At 39.4% G+C, this 20,522-nt stretch overlaps 1 protein-coding gene across 2 annotated transcripts in view; it reads left to right on the forward strand.

The window, feature by feature from the left end:
- rusc2 (RUN and SH3 domain containing 2) overlaps positions 1-20,522 on the forward strand; it is a 347,767-nt gene that overhangs the window by 295,475 nt on the left and 31,770 nt on the right. For both annotated transcript variants that reach the window (XM_039759148.1, XM_039759149.1), the window contains 2 exons: positions 4,600-5,608; positions 13,953-14,108. In XM_039759148.1, coding sequence (XP_039615082.1) covers positions 4,600-5,608; positions 13,953-14,108 — 1,165 coding nt within the window. The remainder of the gene's footprint in view (positions 1-4,599; positions 5,609-13,952; positions 14,109-20,522) is intronic.

Raw genomic sequence — 20,522 nt, forward strand, 5'->3', positions numbered from 1 at the left:
TGAAAGCATATGTCATTTATTTCAAAGGTACGTTGGCAAACATAATGCAATCTACCAGTTAAACTGCAGGTCCAGTTAATATTTTAATTATGAATTAGTCTTATCAGTCGTATAAGTTACTTTGAAACAGTACAACAATGGCTGTTTTATAGAACATCTGAAACAGTCTATTAATGTAAAACAAATATGTTTGATTTCACATAGGAAATTAAAGTTTCGACAAATGAAAAAAAAAGAAAGAAAGGGGCAGATTTGGTAAATTAAGCCACCATATTTTAGTCAAATTTGATATTAGACTTATCCATTGAGTACTGCTTTTTATTAAGTTTTTTAATCTGCTAATAGTGCAAATATAAATCAGATAAAACTTACAATAGCAAATGTTACAAACCTAAGAAAGGTCTCTGACAAACCAGATTTTAAATTCATGTTGCTACAAAGCAATTAAATAATATTTGGAATTATGTTGGAATTTATTAGTTCAATAGTACAGATGTAATAACACATTTACATTTTTTCTATTTATTTTAAGCAGTATTTTTCAGTTACTGGATAGAAATTGTCAGAGAAGAAAGTTGGAATGGACACATAAATAATATAAAACTTGTAGCCCAGGATGATATTATCCTTTATAAGATAAGATAAGTTAAGATAACACTTTATTAATCCCCGAAGGGAAATTTAGGTGTTATAGCAGCGCACAGCAAAAGTGAAACAAGTACATACAGATTAAAAAACTAAAACACCTATTGAAATAATAAAATGAAACAGATCAGAAAAATAAAAACTATAAAATACCATAAATAGTAATCCACTGTAATAAATCACAGTATTTACATGTATTTATTTGGCTGACACCTTAATCAAGGGCATCTAACAATGTTTATGATACAATTGGTTACATATGTTTTGGTTTTCCAATCGGAGCACAGGCAGGTCAAGTTACATGCTCATACATGTCAATAGCAGGATTAGAACCCATAATCTCAGGGTTTTAGGTCCAAAGCCTTAACCACTACACCACACTGCTGCCTAAGTATTGTAATATATGCAATAAATAGGATACATAAGATGATCAGTAACTATGAATAATGTGTCTGGTGATGGATAAAGTACCAGTGATTACAGAGTCTGCTATCCCATACATGCAGTTAATTAAATAACCCAGCAAAGTCACATGAATTAAAGCCCAGAGTTGTATAGTCTGATAGCCTCGGAAAGAAAAGACCTTCTAAAACATACCCTCCTGTAGCAGGGGAGGAGCAGTCTGCTGCTCATTGCACTCTTTTGGCCCTTCAGCAATTAATAGAGTGGATGGGAGGGGATCTTCATAATTAATGACACCTTTCCCAGCACCCTCCTCTCTACTATCACCTCCAGAGAGTCCAGTTTAACCCCAAGGACTGAACTGGCCTTTCTCATGATCTTGTTCAGTCTGTTAATATCCTTGGCTGTGATACTCCTGCCCCAACACACGACAGTATAAAAGATGGCACTGAATACCACAGACTCATAGAAAGTTCTGAGCAGCAGGCCACTCATACCGAATAACCTCCGTCTCCTCAAAAAAATAAAAAAGTCTCTGGTCCTTCTTGTACAAAGTGTTCAGATTCTGCCCCCATCCCAGCTTATCATTCAGGTAAACACCAAGGTACTAGTTTCAGCTATCTCAATTTCTTCACCCTGGATGCTGACAGGAGCCGGAGATGACTTCTTCTTCTGAAAGTCCACCAACAGCTCCTTTGTTTTCTTGAGGTTTAGTTGGAGATGGTTATGATGACACCACTCCAAAAACCTACTCAAGTGGCTTCTGTTTTCTTCCTCCTTCCCTTCACTAATACAGTCAACAATAGAGGTGTCATCCACAAAAATTTGAAAGTGACACATCTTGGAATCATACCTGAAATTACAGGTGTAAAAAGTGAAAAGGAATAGTGCAAGGACAGTCCACTATGGAGCACTCATGCTGCTAATGACTGTCTGACACACAGTTCCCTAATCTCATGTACTGCTGCCAGCTAGTCATATAGTTTGAAATCCTGGTAATCAGGGCAGTGTTAACCTGCACTGCACACAACCTGTCCCTCAATAAGAGAGGTTGGATGATATTAATGGTGCTAGAAAAGGCAAAAACATGACTTTCATCATACTCCTAGCCCTCTCCAGGTGAGAATAAGCTTTTTGCAACATAAAAACCATAGCATCTTCCACCCCCACATCCTGACGATATGCAACCTGTAGTGAGAGTCCAACTCTTCACCCACTACCCGTGTTTTAAAGTGACCAAGAACCAGCCTGGCTATTGTTTTCATCAGGTGTGATGTCAGTGCCATAGGTCTATAATCAATCAGTTCTGTGAGATTCTTGATCTTTGGTACTGGAACAACACGTGAGGTCTTCCAAAAGATCAGAACCTTCTGTAGTCTCAGGCAGAGATTGTATATAATGTCCAGTCAAGATCCTCATCCCATTCCATACCTCTTTAACCATGCCCTTCTGAAGACTGCTTTCCATCTTCCTTATGTAGTGCTCTTTACTCTTATTTCTCACCTTCAGCTCCCTCTGCACTCTCCTCAGAGAGTCCATATCACCTTCTTTTTCTTCAACAGGGCCTTTAGGTCAACTGGGTTTCCAGGTTTGTTGTTTGCAAAGCAACACACAGTTTCACATGGCACAACATTGTCCACACAGTCTTTGACATTGTCATTATCCTTAGCATTGGGTTCAGAGAGAATATCCCAGTCAGTTGTTCCAAAACAATCCTTCAGCTTATTCACAGCCTTAATAGACCACTCCTTTACCATCTTGGTTATATATATATATATATAAGTTGCCTCTATACCAGTGGCTTATAAAGAGGCCTCAAGTGAAACATGATGTGTTCAGTTTCCAAGTGTGGGTAACGCTACAGAGTAATATGCATCCCTGACATTAGTATACAGTAAATACAATGTCCTGTTATTTCTGCTGTGACAGATGACATACTGCTTGAAGTCTGGCAGGACACCCAAGACGTTGTTGTGATTAACTTCCCCAGAAATAACAAAGAGGGCCTGAGGGTTGCAAGTCTTTACTCCCCCTCACCACACTCATTTCCCAGAAATAACAAAGAGCGCTTGTGGGTGGTAAGTCTGCAGTCCCCCCACTACACTCTTCACATGCCAAGACAGCAGCATCTGATGGCGGAACATACACTACTTTCACAACAATATGAGAAAAAACTCTTGGGCAGATAGTACAGCTGCATGCTCACTGCTTGCATGCGTATAGCTCAATGTCTGGACAACATAGATGCTCCTTTAAAGTAATATGAATCGGGTTACACCACATACAGTTCACCAAGATCTCCAGACCACTTTTTTCCCCACTGTCTCTGTAGTTTTGGTCAGCAGTAACTAAATGGAAGCCTTTAGTGTTAGGATTAGCATCAGTTCATGTAAAAAAAACAATGCCAAAATTCCACCAAGGTTATAAAATCTCCCCATTTGTTTAGGATTAGCATCAGTTCATGTAAAAAACCAATGCCGAAATTCCACCAAGGTTATAAAATCTCCCCATTTGTTTAGGATTAGCATCAGTTCATGTAAAAAACCAATGCCGAAATTCCACCAAGGTTATAAAATCTCCCCATTTGTTGTTAGACTAGAGGAATCCCCATGTCTATCACACATTAAAATTTAAGCCCTGCATTGTATTTTGATATTTATAAGTGCCAATAATAGTTTACTTAAATTATGGTTGGGTAACTAATTGGTGCTTTGGCTAGTATTTTAAAGCTGTTGACACTGTTAGTATACTAATTTCAGAGTACATTAATGGTTTCTTTTTTCAGATGTTCCAAACTATCAGTTTTTTTGCATGTCATGTTTTGTGCTATGGCACAAACTGTACTATTTTTATAAGTGTCAGTATTTTTTGCTTTCTTTCCATTAACAATTTTTTTGTTATTTATTACTAATAGTTTGCTGATTCTAAACACACAGAGAGCAAAGTAAAGTACAAAAATTAACTTTAACTTGCCTGACCAGTAGTATACACCTGACAACCAGTTGCCCTATTGCTTATGCTCATCTGAATTGTGAGTGATGAAACACAGAAAGTGGTTATTATTGGAATATGTTCAGTTATGTTTATTTAGAAGTGACAAATACAAGATGACAGCTTGATATTTTGCTTCATTTTCATGTTTTTTTTTCAGGTTTTTATCTCTAGTGTCCATACTAGAATTACTTGACATATTTAAGTCCATTATTCAATATTGAATTTATGTAACTTGGAAATTAAAACAAAATTTTATTTTTTACTTGTTTCACTATAGTACTAATACTGTAATTTACTGTTTTTAAGTATTGTTCGAATATGCCTTGCCTTTTAACTGGGGTAATTGTGTCAGCACAAAAAAATCCAAAAATCTTTAACTACCATTGGCAAAACTGGTTATGCACTTTCCAGAATATACTTTGTTTTAACTACTGTTTTCTTTTATTTGTCTTGCATAATTAACTATGGGTCTCAGCATTCATATTTGTTGCTGTTGTATTTTTTTTAATCTCATTTCATTTTTAATTTTATGTTTCTTAATTTTTTTCTTCACCTTAGATGTGGTGACTACTCATTACCAACAATGGGGTTTCTTACCCTTGTCACAGGGAGTGTGTCATTTGCAATTTGAGGAGCTACTTCTGCTTTTACAGCCACTTTCTTTGTTGCCTTTTGACCTGGATCTTTTGTTCGAGCACCGTCTGCTGCAGAAGTCCCATGATCATTTCCGTCGCAAGGAACAGCTCTGCCTAGCTGGCCAGGGCTTAGAGCAGTCAGTCAGATCCACATTTCAGCTTATGAGAGGGTGGGGTGTGGGATCAGTCCGGGAAGTAGTAGATGCTCATAAGGAAAGAAAAGGACGCAATAACAGTTTTGCAGGGATAAAGGGAGAGACTAAAGCAGTCCATGGAGTCTTTTTTAATGGGGAGAAAGACAAATGTAAAGGGATTGCAAGAACAGAAGTAGACACTTTGAGGGAAATTGAAGCTGATCTGACATATCTTAGAGAAAGAAGTAAAGTTCTGGCATTAGAAAGAAAAGCTGGTGAGGAAGATGGAGTCAGAACAAAAGACAGAAATGCTGGATGGTGGTATCAATTGATGCAAAGCTCTCAAGTATATATGAATAATAGTTCAGAGGGCTCCAGGTTTGTGAAGTCAGAGAAAAGAAAAAAAACAAATGCATGTGGCCAACCATCACTTAAGACAGTACAAGAAGTGACAGACAGACAAATTCATCCACCACCCAGGGAAGGTGTAGTAGAGGGTGCTGAAGCTGGTCCCGATGCAAACATAGAGAAAGACAAAGGAAGTGGCGTGGTCTTCACAGAAAAAGGAAAAGCCTCTTGGATGGGAAGTCCACCAGAATCAGTGCTGAATGACTTAAAAAAAAGCAAAGATAAAGAGTTTGTAAAACAAGAGAACAAAATTCCCGCTGTACATATGCATGTGAACCAGGAGTTGTTAGCTCAAGGGATACGCTGGGGAAGACTCTTTGGAGCTGATCTAAGCACTTCCCACAAGAGAGAAAACCTGGAGCATCGAACATCTAGGGGAACTAAAAGCAGGTAAACTGATCTTTTCTTAGTCATCTAGCACAGGAGCCACACAAATCCTGGTGAGTTTGATATTCTTAAAAAATTACAGTTTTGAAGATTACCTTTAAATGGCCTCAGGCAGTTTTTAAATTAAAAAAAATAACAGAAAATGTTATGTAGCTGCTGCATGAAAAAAGTTCTGTATCAGTGTAGTTGTAGGCTCATGTTGCAGGTCTCAACTGGACAGTAAGGGAGTGGGCCTTAAAAAAGACCATTATGTACACAGCAGCCAAACTCAAGTCTCCATTTTAGGCTGATTTCCAGTTCCACTGCTCTTAGCCTTTATTCCTGTGTTTCTCACCCAACCTTGTTCATCAATTCGTGCCCACTGCCTATGCGAATTCATGCTCATGGAGTCAAAGGTCACAACTCCATTGTACTTCCCACACCTTTTAGCTAAACAATGCCAGGATTGAGACTGCCTGGGAATGGCACACCATGACTGACAGGTTTTTGTGAAACAGTATGTAAAAACATTTGATTGCTGACTTAATCAGCCTGACACATGCAGTCTGTAAAGTCTGTAAAATAGTCCTTCTTTCTCACTCTCACAGTGTCATAGGTCATGTCCACCGATGTTAGAATACTTTTAGTTTTGGTAAACTTGTTTGATATATTCTAATTTCAGAGCAGTTTTAGTAAGTGGAAAACTATTGGAAAATACACAATTAGGAAGAAATACATCAAGTTCAGTTGATAATGTTCAGTAACACTCATCCTTCCTTTAAAAATAAATACAGGAACAGGCTGAACACAGAAGCAGAACTGGGAAAACAGTGAGCCAGCTCTGCCTTTACATTACATTATTTTTCTTGTATTTTGATCATAAGTTCTTTATAACTTGTGAGTAACTTTTACCTGCTCTTGATCTGGTTTTAAAATGTAACTATACTTTTTGTAAACGTAAGGTATTAACAGGCATACTGTTTTTACATTAAAAATAGTTCATTAAAATGTATTTAGGATATACATAAAAAAAGTATCAAAAATCCCTTTTTAAATTTCCAAAATGCAATGGTTGAGTACCTGAGCCCAGTGCTCTCACACGACCTTTTAGAACATTAGAAGAATCAAGATGACAACAGGACGTTCATCCCAACAAAGTTCGCCAGTCCTATCCCCTTAATTCTTCCAAAATAACATACATTGTGAAAGTCACTAAAGTCCTACATTTTACCACACTACTTGGTAGCTTATTCTATACGTCTGTGGGTCTCGATGTGAAGAAAAACTTGTTTTTGTGAAATTTGTCCTTAACAAGTGTCCAACTTTGCTCCCATGTTCTTGATGAACTCATTTTAAAGTTACAGTCTCGATCGACTGTGATAAGTCCCCTCCTAATTTCTCCTATTAATATTTTTTTGCTTAAATTGAAAAAGCTTAGCTTTTAATATTTCCTCATAACACATCCCCTGTACCTCGGGATTCTGCCTTGTCATTCTACTGTGGACTTTTCCCAGCTCTTCTATGTCCTCATTTTGAGCTGGAGATTAAAGCTGTACACAGTACTCCAGGTGAGGTCTAAGCAGGGCATTATAGGCATAGGCATTATAACCTCTGTGGAGACTGGCCCGGACACAGACAGGCAGACACAGATGGTTTATCACCACACACGCATTTATTAAACATTATTTACAGTAAGTGCCGCATACAACCCAGTGCCCCTGCACCAATCACCCGTCAAGTCCTGGCCTCTCAAAATGCCTTTACTCTTCTGGTCCGCCTCCACTCCTCTCCTCCAAGCTCCGTCCTCTTCCACCCGACTCCAGCCATCGAATGGAGGGAGGAGGCCCCTTTTATCCTCATCTGGGCGTGCTCCAGGTGCCTCCCAATGAACTTCTGCCGGCACTTCCTGGTGTGGTGGAAGTGCTGGCTGTGCACCTGGAAGCACTCCGGGTGTCCCTAGTCTTCCTCCCTCCAACACTTTTGGGTGTAGTGGAAGTGCTGATGACCAGGGCTCTCTAGGCATTCAGGTGCCCCCTGGCGGTGACCACGGGCCCCTATAGGGTTGAGCTTACAAGCTCCTTTCCCGTGGTCCCCATAGCCACCAGGGCAGTTGCCCCCTTGTGGTCCAGATGAGTCGTAATCTCTCCTCCGGTCCTTCTGGGTGTCCCGGCTCTCTGATGTGGCAGAAGTGCCGGCTGAGCAACTGGAAGCACTCCAGGTGACCCTTGAATACCTTCCACCAGCATTTCCTGGTGTGGCAGAAATGCTGGCTTCCAGGGCTTCAGCATTCAGAACACGGCCCCTGGCGGTGGCCATGGGCCCCTATAGGGTTGAGCTTCCCAATTCGGTTCCCGTGACCCCCCATAGCAACCAGGGCGGCTGTCCCATCCTGGCAGAGGCGCTATATACAGTAGGCATCCCGGCTGGGTATGGCACCCAACCACCCGTGACACCTCCTTCGACTTATACTTAACACATCATGCTATATAATTTAAGATTTTTTTAGCCTTCTTAATTGCTTCTGAATGCTGCCTGTAAGATGATTTTCAGACCTCCCATTGTATATTCAAACTTAACATTTTTACTTCCTATGTGTAATACTTCACATTTAGCTACATTAAATTTCATCTTCCACAAATCTGCCCAAGCCTGTATGCTGTGCAAGTCCCTCAATGGATTCTAGATAAGGTTGGTATCATCTGTAAGTTTAACCAGCTTGTTACTAATATTCATTTCTAAATCATTTATACATATTAAAAAGAGCAGCTCCCTAGTCCTTGTGGAACACCACTTTTAACAATTCTGATAGGGTTCCTTACACCATAAGCCTCTTCTCACTTCGTCACTTCTTTTAGTTGATTGGCCAACCTCTCATGTGGCACCTTGCCAAATGCTTTTGAAAGTCAAGATAAATTATATCATATGCTTATTTTTGATTATATCCTTTTCTTGATTCTTCACAGAATTCTAGCATGTTGGTAAAACATGAAATTCCTCTTTTGAGCCCATGTTGACTGTTCAGTAAAAACTGGTTCTTGCCATGTGTTGCTCAATCTTTCCTTTAATAATTTACGTAGCATTGCATTTAATTCCAAAAAAAATGTAAAAAGCGTTGCATTTATTTTGCCATGTAAAATTACATTTTTATTAAATCTCAAAAGGATAATAATGATACAAATAATAATAGTAATGATGAATGAAAATAATAATATGAAATGAACAATAATAACAAAAGAAATGGCATAATGGTTGAGACGTAATGTTCCATATGCATCAGTCTTTCTTTGCAGTAAGATGTCAAGTAGCTCTGGTGAAGTATAAAAATTGTTTATGGTTACACAGTAACCTTGATCCAGCAGAGCATATATCAAAGTCAGCACTGATGACGTAGCAACGCCGTACTGATTGTATTTTGGATCTAACATTGTCCGTTTCCCTGTGTACAGAACTGAATTCCAAATGTTTCCCCTTTTAGATTCAAAAACCTCTTAAAACTTTCAGCCAAATCTTGCTCTTTTTGACACGATGTACTGTATCTATGACAGTCTGCCCTTATAAGCCACATGACTTTAATCGATGCTGACATTTCAGTCCAGAATTTAAATGTTCCAAAATTTTGCTACAGTGGCCTGGTACTGTATATCTCCCAGGTTTTCTTCAGTGTGGGTGCTGGACAGGTATTCTCAAAAGTCTTGATTGTTGGTATAGTGCAGACATTTATTAAGTAGTGAAAACCTACACTTAGACATAATTTATCCTTAGAAAAGCAGCACTAACAGCACTTTTACAGCCTGAGTGATTCTCGGTTCTAAAGCTTGTGCAAGACGCATCTGTGCAGTTGATTGACTGACACGCTTTTAGCACGGTTTTTGCAGCCCAAGTAATGCTCAGGTCTAAAGTTAAAGAGGTTAATTTACTTTTGATGCATGTTAAGCTCATTGGCCTGTAGTTTCTTGATCACCCTTTTTATATAACAGAATATATGCCATTTTCTGTACTTTGGAATTTCCCCAGGACACAGTGACTTCCTAAAAATGTCTGTCAATGGTTTACAATATATATGTTCTCACTAACCTACTGGAACTAAAGGATAAATATCTGGTCCTGTTGATTTATTTAATCTAAACAGTACTTCTCCGTCTACAATTTCCAAATCACTCAATACCTCCTTAGTAGTCATCACTGGGAGGTTATCTACTTCTTCACATGAGAAGACCACAGAAAATTGTGAGATTAGGGCATTTGCTATTTCACTGTATTTTTAAAATTACCCTTTTCTATTGTAAAGGTTCCCCTAAAGTCAAGGAGAGAAATGCTACATTGACAATTCATATGTTAACACTAGCAGCAAAAAAACTCGTAATTCCAGCCCACCTTAAATACCTCCGGACCTCTCCGTCAGCGTCTTTTGTCTTGTACAAGGGTCAATAAGCACAAGCAGCTTGCTATACCATCACCTCCACCACCGCAGAAAGGGCAAGAAGTTCTCCCAGTTCAACCCTTGATTATCTTGGAGTGAATTGTTGGAGTTTTAGAGGGGAAATGATAGATTGTTGTTTGAAATACATGCATTTCATGTATGTTCCGTGTCTACAACAATCTATGTAAACACATCATTAAAACAGAAACGATTTTCATGTTTTAGTAATAAATGACAACATATAGACATCAACAGTATAATGTTTGAAGGCTAAAGTCCAAAATTTCTCAAGTTCCCAAGAACATATCAGTCTCCTTAATTCTTAAGTGGAAACTGTTTGGAACAACCATGCCTCTTTTTAAAGCTGGATACCCAGCCAAACTGAACAACCAGAGGAAATGGGCTTTGGTAAAAAAATAAAGGCTACAAAGAGCCTGATGCTCATTCTGGCTGAGCTCCATAAAAACCTATGTTGAGATGGGAGAAATTTCCAGAATGACAACCACCATTACAACAACTCCACTAATCTGGTCTTTATGACAATGGGTAAACAGCACATGAAAGGACATGGGGAGTCTGCAAAAATGTAACATATGGACTCTCAGACTGTGAGAAACAAGATTTTCTGCTCTGATGAGATCAAGATTGGCCTCCATTCTAGGAGTTATGTCTAGAGGAAACCAGTGAGCACTCTTCACCTGTGCAATACAGTTCCAGTGGTGATGCATGATGGTGGCAGCATCATGCTGTAGGCTTGTTTTTCAGTGTCAGTGACGGTGAGGCTAGTCCGGATTAAGGGAAAGCTTAATGAAGCAAAGTACATAGATATTATAAATGAAAACTCTGGATCACCAGAGGTTCACCTTCCAGTATGTTTCTGGTAGATGTATATCACTTGCTTAACATCTCTGCATGATGCACCTCCAACAGTGCCCTTTGGTCAGATACATGATCATCACTCCTTACCCGGTACATCTCCTGATTGTGGAGCAGGGGCATAAATGTCTCCCTGCCACCCAATTCAGCTGGCCTTTGGGTCAAATGTCACCCACCCAGCTCCTATCCTTCCTCCTGACCCACAGCCAAAAGCTACCCTTCTCTGCCTCTTCTGCCAACTCTCTCCTGTCAGCCTCGTTGCACACGGTGGTCAGCACAGAGTACTTAGCCTCTATTTTTTCCTCTTGTGAGTGGTTTCTACTTTGTCCTCCATGGGGCAGCTAGCTCTATGAGATGTACTGCTTTGGTTAATAAGGCCTGATCACAAACATGATATGAAGATATCCCTGGGGGAACTGGAGTTGTTCGACCCTTATCTTTCACTCCTTACAAGGAGTCATGTTTGAGCTTTTGAAGTATTGCCTTCATCTCTTCTCCTGCCTCAAGAACTGGATGTGCTGACCTGATGATGGTTGCACACCTCTATTTGCCTCCTACCTACATGTTTCCAGTATTTCAGCCAACTTCTTCAGAACGTGGTTGTGTCGCCACCTGTACCATGCCTGTGATAACAGTCTTACAGCCTGTGCACACATGTTGGTGGCTTGTGTTTGGGACTTCACAGGAGCAGCTCTTTTCTGAACCAAAGCAGTGGTGGTACCAGTTGTGTGGACAAGGTTGTAGGTGGATCTTATTAGAAAGCTGAGTGAGGCTTGTGGGATTTCTCACAGGTGAGACTAACTAACTGACCAATTTGCAATGGATTCCCAAAGGACAATGACCTTAAGCACAAATCAAAGACAACACAGGAATGGCTTAGGGACAAACCTAGCAAAGTTCTTGTGCTGAGCCAGAGCCCAGACTTGAATCCAATCAAACATCTCAGGAGAGACCTGAAAAAATCTGTCCACTGACAGTCTTCATCCAGCTCTTGACAGGATTTGCAGAGAAATATGGCAGAAAATTCCCAAATCCAGGGGTGCAAATCTTGTTAAGTAATACTCAGGGAAACTCCTGGCCATAATCACTGTCAAAGGGTGCTTCAGCAAAGTCCTGAGTAAAGTCTGAATACTTATGTCAATGTGTTATTTCAGTTTATTTTTAATAAGTTTGTAAACATTTCTAAAATCATGTTTTTTCCATGTTTCTTGGCTGCAACATAGGCTGTAGCATAGCAAAGTGTGAAGAAAGTGAGGGGGTCTGAATACTTCCTGAAGCACTGTATATAAAAACCCAAAATATTTACAAAAGGCGCAGCTTCCCTCATAGTCCCACAGATAATTGTACTGCACAGAAGCAAATTAAGGAAAAAGTGCCTTTGTCCTAAATATCACACTGCATATTTTTGTGCCCGCATTTTGGGTATCCTTTGTGAGCAATGTTCTCAAATGGAGCACACATAGGATAATGTCAGTTATTTTTGAACACAAAAAAAATGTAACAGGTTCATTATTTGGGATGACACTTCCACTACAAGGCACATTAAGTGTCACCATAGACTTGGAGATAAAGAAAATGAGATTGACTCAGTATTGGCCAATCGACACACTTCAGTTTTAACTAAAGCATATTATGCAAATGGCACAGTCACATTTTTCCTGTCTTGTGCCTGAATCTGGCAAGAGAGACACTGACCTCCCAAAACAATGGTCAGGATAAGGAGATCAAAAACTCACAAAGTGTAACAATTCATTTTTCAAATTATTATAATATTCAATTAAACTATCTAATTCCACAGGTAAAATCAACTATTATAGCAAAAATATGTGATTTTTTTTAAATCCTATTTACTTTGGAATGACACCGGCTTCCTTTAATGTTTTTTTATCTCTCTATTATTAAAAAAAATCCGGTGGAAGGGAATGATTAGGAGACAATACGTGATCTTCACGTTAAGATCACGAAAGACAAATAAAAGACCCGTGAGACGAAAGATCACGGGAATACAGAACATGAGATTCTCGCAAGACACGCCCAACTGACAAGCAATATCAGAGCACGGCCAGCAAAAAACCTCAGTAGTGTAAAGGGAAACAGCACACACAGATACAGGTGTCTCAGCGCATATAAAGCGTATAAAGGACAATACGTTATAAATGAAATGTCGACGATTAAACGATCACATTAGTGCAAATAAAAGGAAATTAATCATCAGAACCAGGTGTAATTGAAAAAATAGCAGGACAAAGCGAGGTAAGAAATAAAAGGCAAAGAGCAGAAAACAAAGTCTTTTCGCATTCACATCATTTAATGCACAAAATGTAGATTTACACAATAATGGAACATATGCGAATCTTTGGTCCTGCAACAGTTAAAGCAACGACAAGTTTAATTTCAAAGAAAACACAATTCGGTCAGGTGTATATTTATGATCACGGAGAAGAGAGCCCAAAGCGAGCAAAGTGGCAAAAAGGAGAGCAGCTGTACAGGCTTCAAAATGATCAAAGAGCAGCGCAATAGCAGCTGCCCCCCCCCACAATGCGAGCAGCGTTAAACATCCTGCAAGAAAGAGATTTAACCACACCCGGGGCAGGAAATAAAGGACAATTACGCGAGACAAAGCAGTGAGCCATCATTTAAAACAAGTCCACAGACATCTAACCTAGCAGTTGTTGGATTGCATTTGGCAGACAATCATCATGTGCTCCAAGCTCTTAAAACAACGACATGCGACAAGCAGAACAGGCAGCTCACAAGCAGCAGAAAAACAGCAGTTGATCCGACAGCATATCCTTAGCGTGCGTTCAGCCCCCAAATTCACAAGCCGAGCAGCATTATAAGTCTGGTGAGAAGAGATGTAACCACACACTGGGCCAGAAATAAAGGACAAGCATTGTTTTTACAAAAGCTTTTAAAGTAAAAGTTAAAATAATGCATATGTAACAATTCCCATTAAAATAACAATCTCTTTAAATTGTATATCTGGTAAACCAAACACTGGGGTGGGTGAGCGAAGCGAGCAGGGGGCGGGGCCCCCTAGTGCTTATAATTTATATTTCCTGTGTTTTCTAGGTTACCTTCTGGATGGCTCAACCTGGACAAATCAGTATTAGATTTCATGACACTGACAGTGGGGACAAGGAAACAAAAGAATAAGACATTTCCAGATTCAGAGGCACAACACCGTGTGGAGCTACAAGACCATGTTACAAGGCAAGAGATTTACTGGTGAGTGGACCCTGTGGTTACATGTATAGTTATATTGTTTATGTCTCCTGCTATATCTTCTGAAACTTGCTAGATTGTAGTCTTTCTACTTTGTTTCAAAATTCACAAGTGACCAAAATATTAGTTGAGATGTTTTTGTTAAGTCAGTTTTTATTTCATGTAGTGCTTTTTACAGGGATCAGCATTATGATACTTAAAAGTCAAAGCAGTATTCAGTACTAAATCTTAAGGTGCCTTAAACTGTATCATATTTACCATTCATGCTAATTAGTTGACATGTTGAGCGATTAGGTCTAGGTGTAAGCAGTAAACTACTGTATTTGTCATATAGTGTTGTGTGTGCATACCTGATTTTGGTCAGGGAAAATAACTTTGCAGGAGCTTTGAAGGATTAGGGTTTTGTAGAAAAAAAAATGGTTTTTGCCTTTTCATATTTATTATGAGAAAATATTTTTCAAAATATGCACTGTTTTACTTAATCTTAACGCTGTGATACTGTTGTCAATATTTTCCTCAATGAACATGTTGGCATTATACAAATATTTAGTTTATTGCACTGTTTTCTAAAAATGATTACATATCTGCTATAGGCACTAATTTCCTTATAGTGCATAGTAACACAAAGCAGTGTAAACATATCATTTTCACTTTGCTTATCCTGATGAGAGTCACAGTAGCAACATGTTAGAATGGGCTGATAAAGCAACTTCATAGTAGCTTATTCCTACAACACCTGGAAAATTTCCAAGTGATTTTATTTCAGCTGATGGATATACAGTAATTGCTCCAGTATTTAATATGTCTGCACCTAGGCCTTCTCCTAATTGACGATGCCTTACACACCACATAAAGGGTATTCAGACTTCAAGCGCAAACCACCTTAATTGGCTTCCCTTTTTCTTGTGGCTCTGCTACAAGTTCTTTCTACTTGTTGCTGAGTTATTCAGCCTATCATTGAGAATGAGCCCACCAGCCCTGAGCAGGAACATCATTAAAACTGCTTTGTGATATCATTCCTTCATTTACAACCTAAAGCACCTGACCATAAGAAATGAGAATGTACACTGACAGATACATTGAAAGTTTACATTTTAACTTCCATCTCACCACTGTGTTCCAGTACAATAGCTGCAAAACTGAGGCCACTGCATTTTTCTATACAATCAAGTTGAACTTATACCACAAATAACTTCACGGGTAAACAAGGAAATAGAACAAAATAATTCAGTAAGTTTTAAAAGGAAGCAGGAAGAAAAAAGACTAAAAAAAACATAATTCTACCCCCACCTGAGACATAGAGAGGACAGCCAAGAACAAGGGTAAAAATAGTTAGGGAAATTAAGGGGAAAATGTCCTTTTCTTTTGATGTGAGTGCCTATTCTAAAATTTTAGTAATTAAATCTTGCCATATTTTAAAAATGTTTTGAACAGATCTCCTAAGCGAAAATTTGATTTTCTCCAGTTCCAAATAGTATGGAACATCAGTTGCCCACTAACTTAAAAGAGGTGAATTTGGATTCTTACAGTTAAGCAAGATAAATCTATGTGCTAGCAGTATGGTATAGGCTATTACAATCAATTTGTCCTTCTCTAATGTAAGTCCATTTGGATATTGTGAAGAAGGGGGCCAAACGCACCCCCAGAAGACGCAGTCGCTCCTCTGAAACCCCCTCTTAAACGCTGATACAATGGGAACAAATAAAGTTTTTTTTTTACCTCCTGTTTGCTTCGTTAGCTGCTGGCCTGCTGCTGCTTATATGATATGCTTCTCTTGCAGTACATTAAACATACATTACATACATTAAACACAGCTCTTAAAAGGTTAGGAGCAAGGTTATTATAGCTGATGAAAACTAAAATCAAAACTGAAACTATTATTAAAAAAACATTTCTGTAAACAGAAATAAAATAATTAACAGAACCAAAATGAAAAACTAAAACTAAATGAAACTATTAAAGTAGCTGGACTACAGACTAACTGAAATAAAATAATAATTTACTAAAAATATTTTTAGTTTTCATTTAGAATGAATATTCTTGCCATTAGTCTTTAACCCTTGTAACTTTTAACTGTAAAACAGAAAGTAATCCACCACGAGCCGCCCGCATATATTCATCCAGTGAACAGAAGGAGGGTGTTCACACAGTATTTGTTTTGACTGAGTAAGCTGAATACGAGTATGTAAAGTGTGTTTGAATTAGAAAGCGATTTTCTATGCCGCCTTTCTTTGTGCCTGTTGTACAGTATATCACGATGTAATTTAAAAGCCTGAAATCAGAATGTGGTGGTCAGAATCTTTACCATATAGACAGAAAAAGTACAAGTGAATAACGTTTCAGTTTATTTCACAGGTGCCTGCACTTTGTTGACAATAATTCACCTGCCACTTAGCATAGTATAAATCCTTTTTGGAAATACAGTAATCCCTCGCTATATATCGCGCTTCGACTTTCGTGGCTTTACTCTATCGCGGATTTTAAATGTAAGCATATCTAAATATATATCTCAAAATAGAATGTCATATTCTCTTTGTTCTTAACATCAGCCATATTATACATATTTACATATTGCATACCAGGAATTTTTCCTGCCTTGCATCCAAACCTGCTGGGGTAGACTCCAGGTTTCCTGCGATCCTGCACTGTATGAACAGGTTTAGATAATAGATATATTGTTCCTAATCTCAAATGCTGTCTCTGTCATTTTTTGCTCGTCCATACACCTATTACCTACTCTTGCTCTGCTCATTATAGGTTTACTGTTCTTATGCATGGGCTATTCCAGTCTCACTGTTTCTAACCTTGACACTACATGCTTGTTTTTTTTTGTTTCCCTCAATACAGCTAGGTGGAGTCTGCACAGTGATTCAAGTCTAAGAGCCCTATTCTCCCTATGCCCCCATAATTTTCATGATTACACCTGTCAGAACACAGTATAATCTATCTTCTGATTTTTTATATCTTGTCAGGCCTGCAGGAGGCAAAATTCTGTCTATAAATTTTATGTACCTGAGACGGAATCAGAGATCAATATGGCTGGTAAAAAATAACAAAGCACAGTATGGGAGATTTTTGATTGCAATATTGTATGCATTTATTATAATCCTGCGGTGGGTTGGCACCCTGCCCAGGATTGGTTCCTGCCTCGTGCCCTGTGTTGGCTGGGATTGGCTCCGGCAGACCCCCGTGACCCTGTATTCGGATTCAGCGGGTTGGAAAATGGATGGATGGATGGATGGATTTATTATAATCACATTGTCTTGGTGCAGGATATGTTGTGTGCTGTAGACATTCAGGGGAAAAAACCCACAAACCTTTAAACCCACCTAAATTTCATTACAAATTGCCCCATTCTGCGAAATAAAAGGAAGAGAAGAAAAGTGTTGAAGTCAACACACATTTGTTCAGCACAAATGACAGAAAATATTTTAAAAATTATAAAATTGTATAAAATTATTCATATTCAGTATCTGGTTTTGATTATGCTTGTTTTTAATTAGACAAAAACAAAATCAGATAGTAAACCATGTAGTAATAAGCTTCCACAAACATTAAACTAATATATCCAAAACCGTCAAGTGTACAGTTCTGATTGATTCATAATTACTAAAACTGAAACTACAGTTGGCCCTCGTTTATCAGGTTCTACCGCAATAAATGAATTTCCGCGAAGTAGGATTCTTTATTTATAAATCGAATATTTTCACAGTTAGAGCATAGAAAACCTGTTTTCACAGTTAGAGCATAGAAAACCTGTTCCTGTTCCAGAACCCCCCGTGAGAAGTGAAAATCCACAAAGTGAAAACCATACATTTATATTGTTATTTTTATATTGACATGGTTGGGTCACAGATTTGCACAGAAACACAGGAGGATGTAGAGACAGGGACTTTAAAACACTGCAAACAAACATTTGTCTCTTTGTCAAAAGTTTAAACTGTTACCCACGACAAGACAGAGATGACAGTTCCATCTCACAATTAAAAGAATGCAAACGTATCTTCCTCTTCAAAGGAGTGTGCATCAGGAGCAGGGAATGTCAGAGAGAAGAGAGAGAGAGAGAAAAGCAAACAATCAAATATCAATAGGGCTGTTCGGACTTTTAAGTATGCAAAGCATCGCCTGACAAAGCAGCTGAAAGTAAGGGAGCAACGTGAAGGTAGTCTTTCAGCATTTTTAGAGGAGTGTCCGTATCCTCTAGGCCATTGTGTGAACAGCCCCTCTGCTCAAAACCCCTCCGTCAAGAGCAGAGAATGTCAGAGAGAGTGAGAGAAACAGAGAAAAGCAAATAATCAAAAATCAGTACGTGCTGTTCTGGCTTTTAAGTATGCGAAGCACCGCTTGGGAAGCATATCGTATATCATTGAGGAGTTTTATTTAATACGTAATACATGCTCTGATTGGGTAGCTTGGCAAACCAACTGAGGAAGCATGTACCATAAATTAAAAGACCCATTGTCTGCAGAAATCTGTGAACCAGCGAAAAATCTTATATGCTTACATATAAAATCCGTGATGGAGGGAAGCCGCGAGAGTCGAAGTGCGATATAGTGAGGGATCACTATAATAGATATAAAAATAAAATAGAAATTTCTTTGTGAAATAAAACTAAATTAAAACTGAAAATATACGATGAAGGAAAACTAAAAGTAAACTGAACTTCCAAGTAAGGTCAGAAAAAATATAGAAATAAAAACTAATATAGTTAAGCAAAACTATAATAACCTTGGTTAGGAGTGATTGTAACAACAACAAGGCTGTTTGATACAAAATCACAGATTGAGTGCAACGATTGCTGAAATTATTGTTTTGCTGACCAGTACATGTCAACCTTAACCTTTGTGGCAGATGGCCAGAACCCTTACCTGGCTAGGAAGCTTTCATGAAGGTAGGACCAGGGCAGAGAACAGTCTCCCTGAGTTGCAGTGGTGCCTCACCTGGAAGTGTTTCTGGACCACGCTAACAGGTAAACAGAAGAACTCCCGGGTGCAGGGTAAAAGAAGCCCACTGCCACTGTTCCAGGATCCAGAGTTGAAAGGTGGAGGACAAAGCTTGCTGCAGCAGAAGTGGAGGCAGAGAACAGTGAGAGAGAAGAGAAGGCAAAGACAAAGCGCTTGTTGCTTTACCATTGTGCCTTTCTGGAGGTGCCATAAGCTTCAACTGTGTTTTCTCCCTTTGAGATGTTATATGGCCGGCAGCCCAGAGGTTTGCTCGATCTGATCCAGGAGGGATGGGAGGAAGAACCGGCCCCTCCCTCTCATAAGATACTGGATTACATCAGCGGACTGTGCAAACAGTTTGCACTCCTCTGCCACTTTGTGAAGGAACATCTTCATGGTGCACAGCAGACACAGCCCCAGCTGTACAACAGTGGCTCCCGCCTTCGAGAGTTCATTATAGGTGAGAGGGTCATGGTCCTAATTTCCACATCCCACTCTAAGCTCCTGGCACACTGGCAGGGGTCCTATGAAGTTTAAGATTGTAAGGGGCTTATGGAATATCTGGTCTACCAACCCAACCGACGTCCGAGAGAACTTGTGTGCCACATCAACCTCCTGAAACCATGGACTGATCATTATCCCAGGATCACAGTGGCCACTTCCACTCTGTAGGCTGCTAGACAGCTAAACTTTGGGGATACCCTTAGCTTCTGGTAGAGTAATGAGTTGGGAGCTCTCTTTGCCTCCGTCACTGTGATCTTGGTGCTCAGGTTAGTCCATATGTTGTAGTTTGCCAATGACCATATTGCCTCCCGGAGGCAAGTAAAGCTGAGATTGAGTTAGAAATATGTCAGATGCTGGAGCACTGAGTAATTGAGGCTAGCCACAGCCTCTGATCCAGTCTGATCGGGTTAGTCCCAAAGCCAGATGGAAGTTGGTCCTTTTGCAATGACTTCCGTCCGGCTAAACCAGGTCTTTCGATTCGACGCCTATCCCATGCCCAGTGTGCACTACCTCTTAGAACATCTGGATAATGCCTGGTATCTGTCCTTTCTTGACGTGACAAAGAGCTACTTGCAAATCCCCCTGACAGATGCAAAGAAAAAAACTGCCTTCAGCACCCCTTGCGGTCACTGGCAGTATCGTGTCTTACCCTTTGGGCTACATGCAGCCCCACCGAACTTCAAACATCTGCTGGACAGACTGATATGGCCCCATAATGCATATATTGCTCTTTATTTGAATGACATGGGCTGAACACTTATGCCATGTTTCGTATGTCTTCCAAACCATCTGCAATGCCGGCCTCCGGATCATCTCCCAAAAATGCTATTTCGGGCTGACCGAGGCTAAATATCTAGGCTACTTGGTGGAAATTACAAACTTCAGTGCTCCAAAGTTGCTGCCATATGCTTCTGGACCTGGCTGCAAACCAAGAGACAGGTACAAGCCTTTTCGGACTAACAGGCTACAA

The sequence above is a fragment of the Polypterus senegalus genome, chromosome 7 (assembly GCF_016835505.1).
Source record: "Polypterus senegalus isolate Bchr_013 chromosome 7, ASM1683550v1, whole genome shotgun sequence".
Taxonomy (NCBI): Eukaryota; Metazoa; Chordata; class Cladistia; order Polypteriformes; family Polypteridae; genus Polypterus; species Polypterus senegalus.